The sequence below is a fragment of the Corythoichthys intestinalis genome, chromosome 15 (genome assembly GCF_030265065.1).
Source record: "Corythoichthys intestinalis isolate RoL2023-P3 chromosome 15, ASM3026506v1, whole genome shotgun sequence".
Classification (NCBI taxonomy): Eukaryota; Metazoa; Chordata; class Actinopteri; order Syngnathiformes; family Syngnathidae; genus Corythoichthys; species Corythoichthys intestinalis.
The window spans coordinates 15,441,385-15,465,145 of record NC_080409.1 but is presented as its reverse complement, the minus strand read 5'-3'; the positions used below and the strand labels follow the sequence as shown (position 1 = coordinate 15,465,145).

The 23,761-nt window shown below is 38.2% G+C and overlaps 1 protein-coding gene across 2 annotated transcripts in view; it reads right to left on the bottom strand.

Annotated features, from left to right (window-relative positions):
• The window catches only part of LOC130930785 (transcription regulator protein BACH2-like), a 60,984-nt gene that overhangs the window by 20,883 nt on the left and 16,340 nt on the right, over positions 1-23,761 (bottom strand). For both annotated transcript variants that reach the window (XM_057858906.1, XM_057858907.1), the window contains exon 2: positions 5,313-5,589. In XM_057858906.1, the coding sequence (XP_057714889.1) occupies positions 5,313-5,589 (277 nt within the window). The remainder of the gene's footprint in view (positions 1-5,312; positions 5,590-23,761) is intronic.

The window sequence follows — 23,761 nt, the reverse complement described above, 5'->3', positions numbered from 1 at the left end:
GTCACAGGTTAGTCAAGGTCTTCACCATTGTTCCCCAGCCCACCCACAAAGCCCTCAGGTTTATCTTGGAGGGAAACCTCACTGTCAATGTAAGTCAATGTAAAAAATAAAAATCTAAGCAGTATAGTCTGCAGAAAATAAACCAGAATGAAGGCATTCCAAGCATATCGCTGGCAGTTGGAACCCAGTCTACAAACCAAGTTTTTCCAAGTCAGCTTGTCGAGTCATTGTCTCACGAGTCGAGTCGAGTCTCGAGTTATTGCCTCACAACTCCAATCGAGTCTCGGACCCTTCCAGCTAAAGCGGGTCTAGTCCGAGTAGGCGTTTTTTTCCATCAATTTAGAGTCGAGTTGCGAGTCATCAAATTTACGAGTCGAGTCAGAGTCCATGTGACTCGAGTCCAGTTGTCTGGTGTTCATATCATATGTAAGCCGTACTTGACTATATGCCGCAGGTTTCCACATTGTATCATGTGATATTTACACCAAAAATACATGAGGCTCATTAGCCTGTACAAATCCATGAATAAGACAGGGGAAACAAGTAGCATCTTATAAAGTACTTGTATTAAGTCCTTTTTTTTTAATATCAACAATGTCTAGAGTAAGGTTGTCAAAAATTTTCAAAAAGTGTTTAAACTCAAATATCATACAACATTTCAAACACGTAACACTCATATTTGATTTTTTTTTCTCACTGTCTGAAGTCAAAACAGACTAAACGTCCCCAGTTTCAAGTCAGTCAGGATCACCGAAATTATTTTATTTTGTTAAATGCCACAATTAATGAGAGACTGAATTTCTTAGAGAATGTAATATCATTTTCTTCAAGGTTAAAAGTTTACATGCACAATGAGTACTATGTCTTTAAGAAACATAGGGAAGTCCAGATGATTGGCTTTGGAATCTCCTTATAGGTTAACTGATGTCAAATAATTGATGGCACACCCGGGGATATAAATGTAAGGTAACACATCAAACACTCTGCTTCCTTGTTTGAAATAATGGGAAAATTAAAACAGGAGGGGGAATAGTTACTTAATATAGAAAATATTAGAGGTGGACCGATTACAAATTTCTGGTCGATGAACCATTTTTGAAAAGCCTGACCTGCGGATCTCAATTTTTCTCATACACGACGAGACGCTCCTTTAATATTCCAATAATTCAATTCATTCATTTTACATACCGCTTATCCTCAATCTTTTTTTTAATTATAAAAACATTGAACACTACCTGTGGAAAAAACACTTTTAATACACATCCGTTAAACCATGGTTTTAAAAAATCTTTCTTTGCAAATTACTATACTCAAATTCATATTTCATTTAACACATGTGAAAATGAGGCAGTATTTTGATTTGCAAAAATAAAGATATAAAGTTGAAGAAAATTCATAAATTTTCAGAGGAACTACTAAATCATATCAGGTATCAAAGTTTTTTTTCGCATCTTAACCCTGAACTGTTGGGTCAAATGGCTGCTACTCTTTTTTTAAATTAAAAAAAATATTGTTTCTCCAGGATTCAAACCTTTTGATGATAGAATAGTTTGAATGTGAGACAAATTGAACAGGATATTAGCTGACTGAATTAACTCACAAAGGAAAGACAGCGTAATGACGCTATCTAGCGGCCGCAAAAGCAACTACTACACTATCGTGCCAACACAAATTTCACTTTTTCGCACATTATTGTATGGAGGTAGATTTGTGTCTTTATTATTCATTCATTCATTTGCCATGCCGCTTAACCTCACGAAGGTCGCGCTGAATCAAAAAAAAGTTGCTTCAATCAAAATATATATATTTTCAATCAAAAAAAGTAACTTCAATCAAAAAAAATGTGTTTGAATGCAAAAATTAATTTGAGACGCAAAAAAAAACATTTGCAAACTATTTTTCTTTGAATTAATTGTTTGATTGAAACAAATTTTTTTGATTGAAGTAATTAAGTAATTTCGTTTTGCGTTTGGGCCACGTTTTGGCTTTGGACATTTGTGTCTTTATTATTCAATCAAAAAGTAAGTTGCTTAATATACATACATACATACATACATACACACATACTGTATATATATTATACATACATACATACACACATATATACAGTATATATATACGTGTGTGTGTGTGTATGTGTATATATATATATACACATATATTATTATTTTTATTTATTTTTATTTGGGGGGGGGTTGGAGTCAATAAAAAAAGTGAGTTCAAAACATTTTGCACTTCAATCAAATAATAATTTCCCCAAAAATTAATATTTTCCCCCCAAAAATTAAATATTATTTTTAGGGGAGGGCAACTTTTTTCTTTGATTGAAAATTGTTAAATTGTTGTTGAAATTGTTATTTTTTGATCGAAGCAACTTTTTGGGGATTGAATGATTTAGACACAAATGTCCTACCCATAATATGGCTCTAACACAAAAAGGATTGCTTCAATCAAAGAAATAATTTTCAATGAAAAATTAATGTACAAATGCAAATTTTTGAGTCTACAATATTTTTTCGCATTCAAAAACTGAAATTTGATTTTTTTTCTTTATTGACTGAAGTGATTTTTCTTTTGATTTTTTTTTTTTTTTTTTTTTTTTTTTGCTTTGCTCCCTCCCCCATGGTTCCTAGAAATTTTGCAGCATTTTCAGGTCACTTCTTTGTTAACTAATTGGCTGCCATTGACAGTGCTAGACGTCAACATGGATTGTCTAAAAAAAAAAGAATAACTACAATGCTCAAGTAGGTCGAAATCCAGCGTAGGGCTAGTGCACCTTAAAACATGTTTTGTTTTCTCCTTGAGATAACTGCTGGTGTGATTTGGTCTAAACAAATAAAAGTTGATTTGATTTTATTTGAATTAGAACACATCCATAACTGTACAGTATGGGCATGCAGGTGACAATGTTTTTTTTAGGTAACCTATTGTGGTTCCTCAGTTTTATTTTCCATCAGTATTATTATTATTATTATTATAGTTATTGTTTGTTCCGCAGCCCGTTTGAGCTCAATTTGACCCCCTTGGAATGCTTCAAAATGCACTAAAATCAGCAGGCAGGTCAAGACAGGTGCAATCTTTGATACTTTGATACGTGTAAAGACAAATTCCAAATACACTATGTAGCGCCAAGCGCCCACTAGCAGTCATTCTTTGTCCCGCCAATGCTTTGAGCCCTACTTTGACGCCCTCAGAATACGTCAAACCTCACCAAACTCAACAGCCAGGTGAACACTGGTGAAAACTTTGATAAAATGTAAAAAAAATAAAAATAAAAATAAAAATTAAAAAACATAATATGCGTAAATGTGTGTAGCGCCCCCTTGTAACAAAACCAACATTTCATTTCATTTTTTTCTTTTAAGGTGAAAGAGGAGGTAACAACACAAAGGTTAAAACTTAGAACACACCAGTACTATATGAATGGTATATCATAAGCGGTGCCCAGACTGCCGTTAGTACTACATCCAGTTTTCTTTGGGTGGGCAGAGCGTGTCCGTGGGTGGGCACCTTGTCACCTTAACCTATAAAGACTGGCGAAGGGAGGAGGACCGCCGGCCGAGATCGACATTCTACGGCCCTATTGTCGACCCAGTTCATGGATGCACACACCATGCTTATACTTTGCTATCATTCACATCTTCATTACAATGGTAAGCGTCACCTTTTCTTTATTTTTTTCTCCACCTGCACTAACCTTTTTGGATCCAGTGTTGATTTCTCTCACAAGAAAAATCAGCCGTGCGTCCGTCTTCCGGCAAAACAAAGAAACTGCGGCGCTGTTATAAATCGTTGTATTTCGAGCATGTTGTCAGATGTAGAAACAAATGGCAAGTCAAATTATACGTCGGATGTTGAAAAGATTGCGTGTCGAAGCGATCGTATGTTGAGGTACCACTGTGTTTTGAGCACAACAAACCTTTAATATAACATGACAAGACAGGATTCATCAACAACTGTTACAATTAGAGATGTCCCGATCGATCGGGATGCCGATCGATCGGATCCGATCACGTCATTTTCAAAGTATCGGAATCGGCAAAAAAAATATCGGACATGCCTTTTTTTAATATATATATACATATATATATATATTTTTTTTTTATTTTTTTTTTTTAATTAAATCGTTTTCTAATTGTATTTAACGTTACAGACATAATATGTTGCACTCATCCAGAGTCTTTAGTTTAGGCTTAAGGTAGGGTTATCAAATTTATCCCGTTAACGGCGGTAATTTTTTTTTTTTTTAATTTATCACGTTAAAATATTTAACACAATTAACGCCTGCGCTGCACGACCCACTCGCGCATTGTTGCGTTCAATCTGTAATGGCACCGTTTTACCTATGTATAGAGCTAAAAGGCAGCGTAAAATGAGTAGAGTGAATTTTGGCAGCCTTTGGAGCCTTTTTTTAATTGGCTAAAGCCTTACAATCCCTCTCCCTACGATTAGAAATATCGTGGGAAACAATGTGGGGAAGAAAGTTAGTAATTGACCTTTTTTTAACATCCTATGTTATTTCCCAACACAGAGAAGATATATCAATCGGTACCACTACGCACAGTCATGGTTGCACTTCCCATCATGCATTTGGGCAGAACAGTTAAATGGCTACAGTATCATTTACTGAAAGCTCAACAAATACACTAGATGGCAATATTTAGTCACAATATACAAAGTCATATTGATCCTTTTTAGAATTGCAAGTCTTTCTATCCGTGGATCCCTCTCACAGAAAGAATGTAAATAATGTAAATGCCATCTTGAGGATTTATTGTCATAATAAACAAATACAGTACTTATGTACTGTATGTTGAATGTATATATTTGTCCGAGTTTTATTCATTTTTTTCTTAATGCATTGCCAAAATGTATATGATCGGGAAAAATTATCGGGAATGATTGGAATTGAATCGGGAGCACAAAAAAAAAAAAAAAAGCAATCGGATCGGGAAATATCGGGATCGGCAGATACTCAAACTAAAACGATCGGGATCGGATCGGAAGCAAAAAAACATGATCGGAACAACCCTAGTTACAATCATTAACGCTTTTGAAATGAATCGTGGGTCTTCTCTATAGAAAATAGTAGCACCTTAATTTCCCCCACAATCTCGTGATTGACCTCTAGCCCCCTCCGCTGACAGATTTCCCTCATTACGATGGGGTACTTTAATCCTCGCATACGCCATTTCCGGCGCTTTAACACACTTGCCCAGTTGTGAATTATACTATTTAAACAGCTCACCACCTAGATAACTTAAGACCCGGATCCAATCAATTTTTGGAAAGAGGCTCAAGACTTGGCTTACCTTGTCAGGTAGGTTAATGATGGGCTCCCCTGACGGCGCGTTGTATCCAAGCAGGGCTTGTAGGAAGTAGCGGCTACTAGCAGCAAGGACAGCTCTGTGTGCTCGAACCTCCCTGCCTTCCACCAACACAGTGACATCACACAAGATGCCTTGTCTCCGCTGCTCCTCCAGGCTCAGCAAGACATTGGTACAGTGGACTTTGGACTCGTACACGTATACAGGCACTGCTGCCTCACCGTCCTGCTCATCGCCTGCCGACATTACTTCCAGTGGCACCCTAGAAAAATGAAATAAAAAGAATAAAGTTGAAAGGGAATACATGAAAGACTAGCACTTATTTTATGATGTGGGACTGATGCAAAAAAAATCCCTCAAAAAAAGAGTATTGTTTTTAAATGTTTTTCACTGCCTTTTAGTACACAAACTCAGAAGTTTGACAGTGTCTTTTTAAGAACACTTCCCCGAGAGTAATGGAACTTTTTTCACTTTGTCTGATGTTTTTACACAACAATAAATCATTTAAATGGCATGAACACAAATTTGTCATGGAAGACCGGGTCAAAAGAAAGATAAAACATTGGCAAAACAACATTCATTCATCTTCCATAACAACAACCTCACGATATTCCATCTGACCAGAGATGGGAAGAGTAGCCAAAAAGTTTACATGCATTTAAGTTCATGATTGCTGCTGCTAGCTATTTTTAATGTGCCAAAACCCCAAAAGTGCTTATGGGTGTAGATTTCTTTTTTTTTCTTTTTCAAAATACAGAATATATGGCAGAAAACACAAGACAAGACTAAAAAAGCAGTTTCTGCTCTTGCAACCCACATTAAAATACGTTTTTTAAGCCAAAATAACTGTTGTTTGATAGAACAATATGCCTTTATGCTGCCATAGCAGATTCATGGCACAATAAGCCCCCAAACTCTTTTTAATTTGTCCATTTTACCCTGAAAACCCCTGTTTACAGATGTCGCACAACCGCTTTTGTTTCAACCTAGCCATAAAAAGAAGGTAAGTCATTGTGTTTATTATTCGAAATCTCTGTCATTTTTAGCTTAGAATCAATAATTGATGTCTAATATTTAGTTTAAAAAAAAAAACTTTAAAAAATTATTCCCTCGCATATTTTGAACTTTTAAACAATTTACGTCACAATGAAAAAATTGGCGTCTGTAAAAAAGCCACGGATATCTACCTCATAACTATCGCTTAATTGTATTTTTTTTTTCGTCACTGTCCCATTTCCCCCAATATTTTAAGTGATAAATAATCGATCCAAACAAAGAAAAATTGGAAGAAAAAAAAACTTTAAATTAGTAAATATATGCAATTGAAAATCTCGATTACTCCTTGATGTCTGCGATTTCTGCATCGCGACCCTTGTTATATTACCATGTTTCATCCATAAAATCCCCCCAAAATCCGGCTGTGACCATTCACAGCTGTGTCTTGACACTCGGTGATACATGCTACATGGAGTTTTTGGATCGAAAAGAGGTAAGTACGCAGTAACTTCTCTTTAAAATCATGGCGTCTTTATTTATGCCAGTGCTTCTCAATTATTTTCTGTTACGCCCCCCCCAAGGAAGGATGTAAATGTTTCGCGCCCCCCCCAAACTCTCTGCCGCCACTGTAAATAGTATCATTTGTCTATAAAATTACTATTATAAATACGAATCTGCCTAACATTGAGTCCTTTGTTTCTAATAAAGAAAAAAAGTAACATAGATCAACTTATAATAAAGTATAACTTTATTAACATTGTTTTGTTTGTAACAGAGAAGACTTGACACGCATCAATTTGCCTGAATTTCAAAAAAAGTCACATCCAAACTGTAAAAAATACACTCAAGGTACATTTTTGACCATTTGATACAGAAAAATAAAATGTAATAAAATCAGTAAATAATAACAAATTAAAATTGATTAGAAACATTCACTCATGAGGACAATATGCCAAAAAAATGGACTCAAAAAAACAAAACTGAATAAAAGAAAAAAAGAGCGTCCTTGGACAGAAGGACAGTTTTTATTTTTGCTGCTCACAGTATTTACCTCCTTTGCAATAGTGTGGAGTTATTTTGCAATGAGCATGCTAACAATGTCAATGCTCACTGGTTTACTGATATAACACTGACAAAGCAGGACGATTGTTGGCAATATTCGGCACGTTTTCACTGAAAAACAATCAAGCGGCTTATCAATGAGATTGGGGTCTAATGTCTTTAAGTGGCGTCTTAATTGATTTGGCTTCTAGCTGTCTGCTATAATTATTTTTAGACACAGTAAACAGTGGTCTTTCGTCATCACCCACTGTATTAAAACTCAAAGCTAAAAGGCAAACAGCACGAAAAAAGCGCATTCTCGGCGGCCGAGGTAGAACTGTAGGTGAGGGCGGTCATCGTGACGATCCCAAGCCGAAAATTGCACTTCTCGGGCGGCGACGTGAGAGCCGGACAAGACAGTGGGCCGCTGCGTGAGTGAGTCCGGTCGGAAAACGGCTTTCGATAGCGGCGGCGGCACACTGCTCTTCATATCTGTTTTCTGTGTGTGCTGAGTGCTCTTCCTTAGTTCAAAAATACTGCGCGCACTCTGAAAATGAGAGCGCCACTGCCACCCACTGAGCGGATGTGAGAGTACACTTTATTCCAGTACGGCAAAAAAACAAAAAAAAAGCATGTTCCCCGAGGTCACATGCGCCCCCCCTGGCATCGCTCAGGGGGGCGCGCCCCACTATTTGAGAAGTACTGATTTATGCTCTCGCGTGCTCTCACCTCCAGTTAGGGTTTTGCTGTTTAAATTTTTTTTTTTTTTTTAAATGCCCTCCTGTTCAAAAAATTTCTTCCCCCAGAAAATTGAGATTTTAAGCTTTCCAATGATGTATCGCATATGCATATAGGACAATTTTGAAATTTGGCCAAATTGGGGGTCTCAGAGCGGAACTTCAAGTCACCGGAGTGTTTTCCACCATATACAAATATACAATATAAATGTTTTGCAAAGAGTTTGATGAGTGAATCATTTATTATTCTTTTGTTTTTGTTTATTTCTCTATTAAATATCAATCAAACATAATTTTCTGCGACTGAAACCCCAGAGACACCCATAGTTAAAAATAACTGGCCATATACAAATGTACACACACGCAGACAATGAATTATTCATCACAGAAACACATGTTGAAAATAATAAGTACGCAGATATAGAACACGCATGTACACATACTGTACAGTAATAAATTAAAACTAGTAGTAACTCACCGGTTACACTGTTTGTATGAGAGTGGGGAGTGTTCTGGTTTTCTATGTCCTACTTTCTTCCATCTCATCTGGCCCGATTATGTCTTACTTTCATCTCGTGATATCTTTGGTGTATACTATTTATTGCTCATACATGTATAGAGCATGTACTGTGTGGACGGACGGATGGTTATTTGTGTATACCGTTGGCATGTCTAGCCCATTTTTAGAAGCGCTTCAGCGTAAGAATTCAAGAGCTACCAAAATTTTACAAATCTTACACATATTTTGACTCAGTATTCCGTTTAAGAGTCACGAAAATTATACACAGCATTCAATTCTTGGTTGAAACTTAATATTTCCATAATAAAGTATACCCCGTTTGCTTTGAAAAAAAAACACCTCATCCCTTCCAACTCTGCTTCTGAAAGCAAGTGCAGTGTGATCAACAAGACATCGATGTCCAAAGTTGAGCATGCAAGCCATTAGTGGCATGCCATCCATATTTATGGTAGGCAGCAAATGAGTCTCAGTACGCGAGGAAATTTTCGCCATACGAGCAAAGTCCAGAAGGCCTCTGTCTCGCTTGGCATATCCGAGTGGCTCAGCATTCTGCCAGGTGGCATGCGACCGAGTTCTATCTTTCGCTTTGACTCCCCAAGTGTCTCGGCGTCTTGCTAGGTGGCATAAGAGCATCTTGCATCGACAGAATTCCCCGTCTGCCTATCTGCTGCTCAATCCTCGTTAGGGGTGTGACAAAATATTGAAGGGTGATATGTCATGATACTTTCCATCCCAAAAGGTTATCGATATGCTCCTGCCAAGAATCGAGATATCGTTTTAAAAAGGTGTCAATGTCTTAAAAAAAATAAATAAATGAATTTTAAAGTAACCAACAGGTTACCAAAATCTTCAACCATAATAGTGCCTCAGTTAACTCTAAAGGCCGAGTAATACTTCCGTGTCAGACCTGCGCCGTCAAGGAAGACCCGATTTACGACCCTGCGCCGTAGCCTGACGCGGTCCTATTGATTTGTCAAACCCTGGCATCACGTCAACGCATATGACATGGCGGAAATGGACTGTGATTGGTTCTCTCAGATTGTTGTTTCCGGTTCAGCACGAAATCACTGCCATTGTAAAACATTATTTTTCTAGACGCAAAAATGGACCAAGCCGACGGGAGTATCATCGAAGAGCAAGTCTTGTCAAGACATCATAAAGTTTACCAAATGGCAAGGTCAGCAATTGAATAAAAAAATGGAAGAAACACCGAGATGTGTGTGTTCAGAATCGAGTGGCCCAAAAACTGCCAGCTTTTTATCACTTTATGTCGTATTTTTGGTTGGTGCACTTCATCATTTATTGTGTACATATGTTTGCTGGAAGTCTGTGAACACTTATTTACGTGTCACACTTCAAGTGTATGAAGAATAAAGCACAGGTTTGGTGTCAAAAGAGTTGTTTTGATCTTTAATTTTTAATAACAGATAGTTCATCACTGATTGAGAGTGCCTCGGTGCTATTTATGATAACGATAACATCAAGGCTTCTAACGCAGTTTGGGAAGTACCATAGACGCCAGAAATCTGCTATGGCTTCCCACTGGCTGGTTGTAGGACGCGGCAAACAAATCAGGCTGGAGGGCTTTGCAGACCTCGGACAAAACGCTGGACGCAGTGCTCGACACCAGTTTGAAGCTAGCTGCCAGAGCTAGCTGGTTTTCACCCGAGGCTAGAAGAAGTCTATGCGGCATCAAAGTTGGACAGACCGCCTCGAAACAGTCTTCTGCATCGCCTGCGCCTCAACATTTGTATGATCGACATTTATTCAATGTTGATGAGCTGAAGATCCACCTTCAAGCGTTCCATCTGGCATTTTTTTTCTCCATTAAACTAGACAAGAGGGAGTCAACAAGCATGCCTCAAAACCGTACAAACATAACACAACACCCCTCTAGTGGCTTGGCGGTGAATTACAGAGCAACGCGTCACCTGGCCGGAGAACCATCGAATGTCGAATGACGCCGTAGTCGCTGCGCCGTCACCGCAACACGGGAGCATAACTCAGGCTTAAGGCTGCATTGACGGTGCTCGACGCCCAATCCATTTAGACTGGGAACGTTCGTTCATTCAAAACCAGAGCATTCACAGTCATTCTGTCCGATTTTCAGGGCATTTACAGGTCACTTGCTGTTCATTTTAGGGCATTCACTCGTCATTTCCTGTTGAGTTTGAGTCACTGCCTATTCATTTGGATGATTCCCAGGTCAATTCCTGTTGTGTAATGCAAAATAAACAGGAAGTGACCCATAAAATACCCCAAAATCAAAAGGAAGTAACTGAAAATCAACAGGTAAATGACCTTAAATGGCCCAAAATTACTTCATTGCCTGGCGTTGGCTGCCAATGAAGGCCATAGACGTTCAATCAGTTTGAAGTGGGAGGGATAGCAGCAAATGTTCATTCGCTGCCACCCTCCCAGTTCAAACCGATTGGACGTCTACTAGAGATAAACTCATTCCATTTCACAGAAGCTTGTTTTTCTGTTTATTAGTTATTTGTAGAATATCCTAGAATTATTTCCTGAGCAATGTATCGATAGTCATTGTATTGCCATATCATCAGATCATCGATATCGTGAGCTTTGTATCACGAATCGTATCGTGAGGTACCAAGAGGTTCCCACTCCTAATCCTTGTTGTCTTCACATTGTAGAATTTTGTATCATCGTGCATCCGAAACAACTGTGCTTACATGTGAACAATAACTATGTCCCCCAGTTTCATTCATTCATTTATTTATTCATCTTCTGAACCATTTATCCTCAAGGTCGCGGGGGTGCTAGAGCCCAACCCAAGTAACAATGGGTAGGAGACAAGGTACACCCTGAACTGGTTGCAAGCCAGTCACAGGGCACATCGAGGCAGACAACCATCCACGCACACACTCACACCTACAGACAATTTGGAGTGTTCAATCAGCTCTCCGTGCATGTGTTTTGGATGTGGGAGGAAGCCGGACTACCCAGAGAGAACACACGCAGGCACGGGGAGAACATGCAAACTCCACACAGGGTTGCCTGAGCTGGGATTGAACAAACAGTCATTTCCCAGTTTACTTACTCCTATCATTTTCTGTAATGTTACATTGTATGTAGGGCTGGGCGATATGACCTTAAGTACGTATCACGATAAATTGAGCAGATTTACCTCGATAACGATAAATGACGATAAATTCGCCCAAGCGGACTGTTATATAATTTGAACATTTGAATCAATGCATGGAATGCAAATTAACCGTTTCTCGTTAAATTTATTTACCAGCTTTCAATTTAACAATTGCACATGCAGTCTAAACATTAAGTATTTTAAAAAAAATCTTGTAAACAATAAGAATTCTAGTGTGAACATTTATAACAGCTTGTATGACTTGAAAAATGTACAACATTATAAAAATCAATATGACGACTGTGCAAACATGTCATTCTAACACAAATGACTTGCAGCTTTAACAGTACACTTCAGACAACTTATTGGTAATGGGTGCTGTGACATAATTATTCAACACAAGTGTTTACGTCAAGGTTTCAGTTTTTTTTTTTTTTTTTTTTTTTTTTCCCCCGAAACATTTTTTAATACATGCACCCCCCACACAGACACAACCAGATTAAAGCTGTATTGCTCTGATCCCAATGAAACATTTAAGATTTTATGATGGCAGAATAAAGCAAACACATACAGAAAAATAGCTGTGGCCATTAAACTGTCATATTATATATAGGCTTCACTGTTGGATTATACTTTATGCTGAGTGCTTTACCATCATGAAAGCTTTCAGAGAAATCACACAGAGATACCAAATAACGCGACATAATGATTGCTACATGAAGTCCGTGCCCAGTCCACTCATTAATTTCAGCCGTTTCGACAAGGTTAGAGCCGCTATCCGACTCCATCACGTTCATTTGTAGCCGCTGTTAGCCGCTAACGTTAGCCTGTGGCTTGGCTACCAGAAGAAAGCACTGAAATTCAATTCAATTTAGCCTTAAAATGCCTTGAATTATTAATTAGTGGTAACATAAGGAGTCATGGGAATTGTTGTACACATTAACTGGAGGTCAGTTTTTGTTTTTTTTTTAATGGAGAAAATCCATTCATGATACAACAACATTCACGTTACAAACTTGGTCGCGGAACAGATTGTGCTCGTATAATGAGGGTCCACTGTATATCGATTTTTTTCTTATTTTCTGTGAAATTTGGGCACTGCAGCCTATGTTTGGAAATTATGGTATACTGTATGTTCTGTGTCTAAGTCTTTCATTGCAGCGTTGACATCTGACACCACTGAGAAAGGCCAACTAGTGCACTCCCTTGCGTATGACAATATTCAATTCATCCTGTCTAATTGCCCATACTATATGCTTTTTATGGTCATCATTGTTTGGGAAGTGTTGCAAATTTAGGGCAAGTTGTTTTTGTTTATAGAATTTGTGCAAAGAGGTGCGCATCAAAGACTTGTTTTGTTTAAATCCCCAATTAATTTTAATTTGCGTCCAAATTTTTATTTCACTTCACTGTTTATCATTGTAACTTTAGCTATCTTTTCATAAGAATGCCATTTTTGTTGACCCTGTACATTATTTCGAGTCTTTTTTTTTAATTGGTAATCTTACTCCTCTAAATATTGTTGGAATTAATTCACTTAATTACATTTAAAAAAAAAAAAAAAAAAAAACTTCCATTCCAAAATCAATTTTAAAAAAAAAAAAAAAGTGAGTGAGGTGTGGGGAGGAGGTGAAGATAATTTTGTGTAGCGTGCAAGTGTGGAGTGTCCATATGATTGGCTCTGATAACTGCAGCGCTAGTACACACAGGCATGGATAGGTAGACACACTATTATGTCACAGAACATTCACAGCATTCCAGATTGCCACCATACTGAATGGGCCTCCTCACCATCAGCAAATCAGTGGAACATTAGTGGAGCTACAGACTGATGCAGACAAATCGTGTGTCGACGGTGGATAGCGGTCAAAGCATGGAGAATCTGAAGCCAACCAAAACCACATACAAAACCTAATTTTCCAACCTGCGCAAGTATCCAAAATTTTACTCAAGTAAGAGTAGCAATACTTCAAAATAATATTACTCAAGTAAAAGTACTCATCCAAAACATTTACTCAAATACAAATAAAAAAGTATTTAGAAGAAAAAAATACTCAAGTAATGAATAACTCTTTCCAATGTCTGATTTTTTTTTCACAGCACAATATCATTCTATATGATCTGCTATTATTATTCTGTACTGTACCATATCCTACTACATTACCATGTTAGGCCAACAAAATACACAAAAACAGTACATTTCAACTAGTAAAATGAAAGAGCAGGATGCGGTCTAGTGGAAAAAACATATTTCCAACCATGAAATTAAAACAATCATATTTCCAGTTTTACGTGGTCTATTGGTAACAAATAGAATTTGCAATTTCAAGTAATGTTGACGGCATCGCTTTATGTGAAATATATTTTATTTAACGGCTCTTTAAACACACCACATGATTGAACAAGCCTGCGTGATCATAGGACTTCTGACTGCAAACTTGTGTGGTCATGTGACTGGATCATTACATCTGATTGGTATAGTGAAGTCATGTGATTTTTGTGGTGAAGTCTCATTGACGAAACTGCTAGAACCACTGAGGATCTCTGGAAAAAATCAAGTCAAATTTAATACATTGGTACCTCTACATACGAAGTTAATTCGTTCCAGGACCTTGTTTGTAAGTCGAAATGGTCGTATGTCGAGCAGGATTTTCCCATATAAATACAATATAATTCCATCATTATTTCGTTCCACACCCCGAAACCCTACACTCAATCCTTAATAAATACTGCTGGTACTATAACAAATGGCAATTACACATAGACAAATGAATTATAAATAAAAAACAGAATAATAATAAAATAATAATTCCTGTAATAATGTCACGAATCGGGTTCTAATGTGGCGGATGTGTTTTGCGTGCTGTACCTGAATGCACCACGTGGCTGACCTGACCTAGTGAGAAAGGTGCGGTAGAAATGTACTTTCTCTTTTAATATTCTGTTGTTGTTGGCGTCAACTGCGGCGGACAGTAGGCGTGTTGTGTTGCACAAGTTCTGAAATAAACGATGAAAAACCTGACGAAGATGGCAATTTCTTTGGCGATGTTATGACAATTAAAATTTTCACCTTAACTTAAGACTGGCGAACGGAGCTCCGAGGAGGACTGTCGAGATCGTAGACATTCTACGGCCGTATTGGTCGAGCCAGTTCACGGATGCGCACACCACTCTCATATTTTTCTATCATTTCCATCTTCATTTCAATGGTAAGCATCACCTTTTTCGTTTTTTGACCACCTGCACTAACCTTCTTGGAGCCCGTGTTGATTTCTCCCACAAGAAAATCCTCCGCGCGTCCGTCTTGCGGCTGTCATAAATAGTCATATTTCGAGCATGTCGTCGGATGTAGAAACGAATGGAGAGTCAATTTTATGACTGATGTCGAAAATATCGTGTGTCGAAGCGATCGTATGTCGAGTTACCACTGTATGTAGAAAAAAAGAGGAAAAATGTAACGACTCTAGTGTAGCCCAAAGTAGTGGATTAAAAGTAGTGTTTCTTCTTCACAAATCTACTCAAATAAAAGTATAGTGTGGTAAAACTACGGTTCGTAGTAGTAATTTGTTCTCCAGAATGTCACAGACTAAATGTAACATATTATTTCCTACCTCTAATAATGACCACATATAAAGCTAAATTACATTTTGCAAATAATATGTAAGCTAAGTCTACGGTGACCAAACGTCCTCTTTTACCCGGACATGTCCACTTTTTACATCGTGTTCAGGGTGTCCTGCGGGGTTTTACAAATTCATGAAAATGTCTGGTTTTTGACTGACGATTTGCACAGAATACTACGGTACTGTCGGGCCTTTGACGTGTTCCCAAAGAGCCTTCCCAGTTGTTAAGACTTGTGTTCAATACATGTATAATCAAATGGTCATGTAATTAAGTCAGAAATACCTTTTTTCTACTTGGATACAAATTTGCACATGTATGCACAGTCACAGACTGGCTTTATCATGGCGTCAACTGTCAATTCTCATTCACAAACAAACCTTCGTGAGTCGTGACGACAAGAGCTCACAGGCTATGGGTATGTACTCTTGCTAAACTGACCTTTAGCCAACTGTTGATTTCTGTCTGAGCCTGTACTGGCGTGATCTGTAAAATCCTGTTTGGTGTCGCATTATTATGCTGCCGATGATTGTAAACTTTTATGGCAATGTTTGATTTTTGCCTGGGCTACCGGTGCTAGGTACAGTATCAGTAAGGTAAGCCGCGCTCGGCATTATGGGATATGTAGCTTTGAAGTGCTTCATTTGGAAAAATGCTGGTTGAATTGTATTGTCTGTTTATTTCGGTTATTGTTTGCGTGTAATCTACAAAATTGATAAGAATAATAACTGAGTGGAAATAACAATTTGTCAACAACAATTGTAGTAGTAGTCTTGAGGCTACAGTTTAATTTACATTATTTTACTGGTTGAAGGAATTAGCTTTTTATTAAAGTTGGATTTTTCTACAGAAGAGGTATTATTTAGAACATTGTTTCAGATTATTTATTTGTACAGTGAGAATTGAAAAAAAAAACAGCTATTATTTTGTTCAAGGATTCGCCAATACATAAGTCATTTTTTAATCACGATTTAATTCCAGTGTTTTTTGTGTTATTATATTAGGAATAACAAGGCCTGTTAGGTCACCTCTGCGGATTTTAAATTGTGTTTATTATTTTTGTTTTCATAAAACTGAATTTTTCTATCCAGGCGGAGGAGGCACACTTTAAATATATAAAAGTATAAGGCATCTTTGAGTGAACTTCAAGTAAAATTTAAGTATCTCGAGGGCCGAGTGTCCTCTGTTTTTTTTAAATCAAAATATGGTCACCCTAGCTAAGTCAGTAGTAAGCTTATTTTTACTGTACTCTGCAGTTACACTTCTAATGCTACCGTATACTTTTTTTCTCCCCTAGAAAACAGAGATTGAAAACGTTAAAATCTCATGTGTGCGTGTGTGTTGGTTGGTTAATGGCTCCTTTCTCTGTCGGACTATGTTCTGCACAGCTTCAGAACTTGTGTATCTCTTCAGATGTGCAAAGAGCAGGACTGTGGACGGGCATGACTGATGTCCCTGCTGTTTTGACACTAATACTATGCACTGGAATTGGGAACAGACCATTTTATATAAACTCTGTGGGACAGATTTAAGGTGTGCCAGTGAAACTTCCTGTCTACTCTTTTGACATGGAATTTTTTAAATAAGCTATCCATGTGAAAATATTTTCATATTCAATAAAAACATGGAATTAACAGTGAGAAACCAATGACTTGCACTTCTTTTTAACATTTCAAATGTGTGATTCGTCTTGTTCTGCATTTGTCCTTTATGAGTGAGTTTGCATTTTGTGCATGTTTTTGTACCCCCCCCCCACACACACACACACACCCTGAAGAAATAACAACGTAAGTAACTTTTACTCCTAGTACATTTTAAATGAGCTTCTTTTTACTTTGACTGAAGTAGATCTTTACCCTACTGCCTTTGCTAAAGTTATATTTCATCAAAATAAGAGTACCTCAGTAGATTTTTTTATTTACCCTTTCCACCTTTGTTTTTGTAATATTGTTCTATATGAATAATGACTCCAGACATTTTGCCCTAGTTTATCATTGTTTTTGGTCGAAGCAAAAATGACCTAATAAAGCAACTCTATTCACACGATAATGACTTTTGAAAAGATTCGGACCCGACCTCCGACATCCATACACTTTTTACTAGGCAGATGCAAATAGGCAGGCAGCCCAAAAGTTAACCCCGTAAGGGAATTTGTGAGATTAAAGCCAGCGGAAATTCCCTACACAGCTTGATACCATGACCGCGGGAGAAGCTGAGAATCTCTCATTCATATCTTATCAAAAATAGCAATCACAGGTCAAAGTTTTTTTTTTTTTTTTTTTTTTTTTTTTTTAAATCAAAATGTGGTCACCCTAGCTAGGTCAGTAGTAAGCTTATATTTACTGTCCTCTGCAGTTACACTGCTAATACTACAGTATACTTTTTTTCCCTCCCCAAGAAAACAGAGATTAAAAACGTTAAAATCTGAAGTGTGCGACCCAGTGAATATGGCCAGTAATATGAAAATTAATTAACCAAGTAAAATGAACAAATATGTGTGATTATATGTGGATAAATGGAAATGCTGATTATTATTTTTATTTTAAAAAATAATAATATAAAAAAATAAAATAAATAACTACTTTTTCCTTTTACCAACACTGGTCAGCTACCTGGACACAGACAGAATGTTGATATCTGATGTTGATGATCTAATGTGTTAATGTGCCACAGGAGAGATTGGACGACGTGCCATGGGGCGATTGTCCCATCGCAGGACGTGCAAATGTTTTTGGGGGTTTTTTGTGAAAACACAAACTGACTGAAAAGTCAAAGTGTGTCTTGTGTAGCTGTCTGGACCTTGTATTTTTTTTTTGTTTTGTTTTGTTTTGTTTAAAACGGGTTTAATTTTTTTGCTGCTGTTGAAGTGTGAAATACAATGTTAAATAAATGCATATTTTGAGACATGGCCTCCTGAATGCCTTTTATATACAGCAATCTTCATCATTCACAGATAAACTCCCTTAGCCTGAATTAAACAGTATTATATGAATACAATGCGGTCATGGTGAGTCAACCAAACAGAGCTATTCAAGTCACCTGGTTAAAATTCTTTTAGTCTTAATATCACAATAAATAGCGCAATATACCACAAACCTCCAAAAAGTCGCAAAGTCATTTTTTTCGAGTATTGTTTAGCCCTATTATTTACAGTATATTGTTTTGTCAATTAAGAAAAGGTAATTGGAATAAAAACTGTTGAAGGGAACAAGAGTGAAGGAAATAACCGTGGGAATGGTGATACAGAAAAACAATTGAACATATGCTACCTCGCTACGAGTAGCTTGGCAAATTCATTACAACTTCATGTACCGAGAGGACACCATGTGGTGTGGAGATACACCTAATAACCAATAGGACAGAGAGGAAGAGAGAATACGTGACAGATTAGGGTATGACAGGGAAGGGGTGAGTGCGCAAATAGTGCTTGTGATTTGCTCTGGGGAAACCAGCATTAAGGTAAATCACTTGTGAGAATTAGTGAGTCGACATCCTCATATGGATTGTGTCACTCTGATTGTGCTAATACTACCACCAACAGTTATTGACTAGGTGAATGAATACAGCGACCGCTGACTAGTGAAAGGGCTGCTCCTTCCGGTTTAAAACGTCCGTAATTTGACAGAGAAAAACATATTTGAAGAACAAGTCTTTTAAGCATTTAAAAAGAGACTATATTCCAATCAGGCAGCAAGGACATATTTATTCGTTGCTGTGTGTCGTTTCATCACGGTACAGCACACAAGTGAGTGCGTTTCCATGCAATACCCATACCCAGACTAAAAGCAAGCAGATTTTAGTGTATCATTATTCATTAAGCACATTAAAATATTTTTTTCCCGCTTGTTGTGTGTTCTACTGGTATGTCAATTATGCTTAATAATGAGATGGAAACAACACTACTCAGGCAGCACACATGCACTGTTGGCCAAAAGTATTGGCACCCCTGCAATTCTGTCAGATCATGTTTAATTTCTCCCAGAAAATGATTGCAATTACAAATGCTTTGGTAGTAATGTCTTTATTTTGCTTGCAATGAAAAAACACAAAAGAGAATGGGAAAAAAATGAAATCATGCTTCTCTAATTTGTGTAATTAACATCACCTGTTACTTACCTGTGGCACATAACGGTGGTGGCAATAACTAAATCACGTGTACAGCCAGTTAAAATGGATTAAAGTTGACTCAACCATTGTCCTGTGTCCTTGTCTGTACCACATTGAGCATGGAGAAAAGAAAGACCAAAGAACTGTCTGAGGACTTGAGAAGCAAAATTGTGAGGAAGCATGGGCTATCTCAAGGCTACAAGTCCATCTCCAAAGACCTGATTGTTCCTGTGTCTACCGTGCGCAGTCTCATCAATAAGTGTAAAGCCCATGGCACTGTAGCTAACCTCCCTAGATGTAGACGGAAAAGAAAAATTGAAGAGAGATTTCAACTAAAGATTGTGCAAATGGTGGATAAAGAACCTCAGCTAACATCCAAACAAGTTCAAGCTGTCCTGCAGTCTGAGGGTAAAACAGTGTCATCCCATACTATCCGTCGGTGTCTGAATGAAAAGGGACTCTATGGTAGGATACCCAGGAAGACACCACTTCTGACCCAGAGACATAAAAAAGCCAGGCTGGAGTTTGCCAAAACCTACCTGAGAAAGCCAAAAACATTTTGGAAGAATGTTCTCTGGTCAGATGAGATAAAAGTAGAGCTTTTTGGGAAAGGGCATCAACATAAAGGCCTTCAAAGAAAACAACACAGTCCCCACAGTCAAACATAGCGGAGGTTCCCTGATGTTTTGGGGTTGCTTAGCTGCCTCTGGCAACGGATTACTTGAGTATGTGCATGGCATTATGAAGTCTGAAGACTACCAACAAATTTTGCAGCATAATGTAGGGCCCACTGTGAGAAAGCTGGGTCTCCCTCAGACGTCATGGGTTCCAGCAGGACAATGACCCAACACACTTCAAAAAGCACTAGAAAATGGTTTGAGAGATAGCACTGGAGACTTCTAAAGTGGCCAGCAATGAGTCCAGACCTGAATCCCATAGAGCACCTGTGCAGAGATCTGAAAATGGCAGTTTGGAGAAGGCACCCTTCAAATCTCAGAGACCTGGAGCAGTTGGCCAAAGAAAAATGGTCTAAAATTCCATCAGAGCATTGTAAGAAACTGACTGATGGATACCGGAAGCGGTTGCTCGCAGTATTTTATCTAAAGGTTGTGCTACAAAGTACTAGGCTGAAGGTGCCAATACTTTTGTCTGGCCCATTTTTTAAGTTTTGTGTAAAATGATAATGATTTTTTTTTTCATTCTCTTTTGTGTTTTTTATGAAAGTAAAGTAAATTCAGATATTACTACCAAAGCATTTGTAACTGCAATCATTTTCTGGGAGAAATTGAGCATAATCTGACAGAATTGCAGGGGCACCAATACTTTTGGCTCACAGTTTACATAGCCAGTCGTCCCTTGAAAACGGAATCGTCCCGTATTCAGAAACAAAACTACCCATCCCATATTGAGCTTTCAAGGGACGTGCTTTGTCCCGTGTTATCATAAAAATTGTGTCTTATTTGTAGAACGAATGAATATTGGTATAGTGCTTTACAAGAATATGCAGAGAAATGCATTCCCCCATGTATCCTGCTTTTTGACCGATGAGCTGATGGAACAACGATAATACGAAATCCCCCTCATCCCATTGGTTGAGGTACTGTCGCTTGCCATGACGATATCAGAAGACAACATAGAGTGTGGGAGATAAGAAGTTTGAGTGAAGCTTGAGAAAAAGGCATGTTCAAAATGGCAATAATTTGTTTTCTTGCTCTTGTGGGTGCACTTTATTCTCACTATTATAATTTTGTGTTCTGTCGATTTCAATTGTATTTCCACAGTATTTTTGGAATGATTATTTGCAAAAATGTTAGTTTTAAGGAGACTTCGAACGCACCTAAATTGTTTACAAAAAATTCCTTGCTTACAATTATTGTTGCTCCATGTGCTTGTATCACTCAAATATGTACCTAATTAATTCAGGCTTTAGTAAATTTTTATGATACTATAATTATTAATAGTAATTTTTAAAAAACTCACGTATACAAAAAAATAATTAAAGGGTGATGGTTATTGGGATGGCCGGCTCTACCAATGAGGTGTCCCTTTGTTTTTTTTTGTGTTTTTTTTCAGGGAATTGGCAACCTTACACATACGTATTCACATGATAAGACATATATTTCGGGTGTTTTTTTTTTAGCCAAAAAGCCCAAAGTGGAGCCTTGTGAGACTGATTGACTGGCACTAACCCCCAGGGCTGCTCGACACGAGCCCTTTGGGGCATTTACAGGCATTTCTGGAAGAAAATTAATTTCGAAGGCTCCACCCACTCCTTCTCATTCACGTCTCTGCCGAGGGAGCACCATTTTCAGCTTACGCCGCACGAACTAAAGTAACAGCAATAAAGAGTGTTGTTCCTGAACCCAATTTCTCCAACATCCCTCGCTATAACGTATAACACCTTTCATGGTCTGGCTATATCCCAGATTTTTGGGGGGGGGTATTTATTTATTTATACATGTGAGCATTACCCAGCATTGAGAGAAAGTAATACTAAGTATCACCAGTGAAAGGCTGCAATACACTATAACTGTGTCTAGTTGAACAAGAAGCCCAGGTCGTTTTGTCAGTATGCATTCTTGGACGTCCTTGTGTTCTCGATTGCTCGTGAAACGGCATCAGAGCCGGACCCCCGAGAACTGTTCCATTCCTAAACTCATATAAGACCGAGAACTTTTGAGTCCGCGGCAGTGTTTTTTTTGTCAATGATGACTATAACGAAAATATTTCATCAACAAACAATTTTTTTTCATGACAAAGACAAGACGATAACGAGCTACAAGCGTGTTGTGAGAGATTAAAACATAACGAGACTAATGCCAGTTTTCGTCTGAGATGAGAACGAGACGAAAATGTGCAATAGTTTCCATCACATGATCACAATCTTTGACATTTTAGTTAGCATGCATCGTACCAGTGTCTGGTTGTGTCACTCTTGACTGCGCTCCCTGCCCCGACTCACTAGTGTGTCCTCCCCAGCAGTGGTCTCCAATCCAGTCCTCAAAGGCCCACTGTGGGTGCAGGATTTCATTCAAACCAAATGACAACACTTTTTCACCAATCTGGTGTTTTACAAGTGCAATCAGCTGATTGCAGTCAGGTGCTGCTTGTTTCAGCAGAAACCTCATTGGTTCAACTATCTGTGCTGGATCGGCAGGAACAAAAACCACGACCCACAGCGGGCCTTTGAGGACCGGGTTGGAGACCACTGCTCCCCAATCTCCAGGCTTGCACACACGGTAAGATTTGTTTTCTTTTCTTGGTCAAAGAGAACATGCAATGTTGCTTTATCCTCTAAAGGTCTGTGCTGAGTGATCATCACACACTGAATGTAACTCGTAGTGTTAGCATAGTGTTCATGTTAGCATTAGGCTAATGCTAACGGCGAGCATCCTCTTAAACTCTCAGACAACTTTTTTTTACATTCAGTTCGTCGCGTCCAGGCACAGGGCCGGCCCAGGCCATTTGAGGGCCCTAAGCAAAATAATGCCAAGGGGCCCATATTTTTGGCCCACCATTTCAAATGCATATTATGCCAATATTTCGTTTTACTACAATCAGCGGAAGTCGTACATTTGCCGTTGCCGACAGGTGACAACTTGCTCGACTTAACTTGATTCGCTCCGGGCCTTTGTCCTGCGGCTAATGGCAATTACCAGTACGACGTAGAGACAAGCTCGACTGACAACAACGTTCAAGTCGAAGTGTCTTGCACAACAACAACAACATCAACAACATGCTTTATTACCTTGATACTGTTGTTTCTTTTCTTCTCCGATTTTCTTGTTCTTTCGTTTCTCTGCTCCAGAAGGATAAATTCTCTTCGATGTATTCGTGCATCTATTTTCCAAGCAATAACCACCGATCATTGCAAAGCAGGTTCAACGTCACTCCCCAGATTGCCAGATTGTAATGACAAGAAAATGGATGTTTGCATGGATAAACGGCAATGCGCGTCACATTATTCACAATGCTCTATTAACAATGTGAAAAAGGAGGTTGCCAGATTGGGAGCCCCCTAGTGGTCAGGGGCCCTAAGCAGGTGCATAGTCTGCATATAGGCTGGGCCGGGCTTGTCCAGGTGGATTTAATTCATTGAAAATAATGTACTGTTTTCCTGCTGAGTGTCCAAGTTGTAGTTACAAGTAGTTGGAAACCTTTATTTATTTATTTATTGTTGGAGTTAAATATTCTAATTTTACAGACAAAAATTTTTTTAGAAACGTCAACTGAAACTAGACGAAACGATTCTTGAGTTTTCATTAACAAAAACTAGACGATGACAAACACATTTTGAGATGACTAA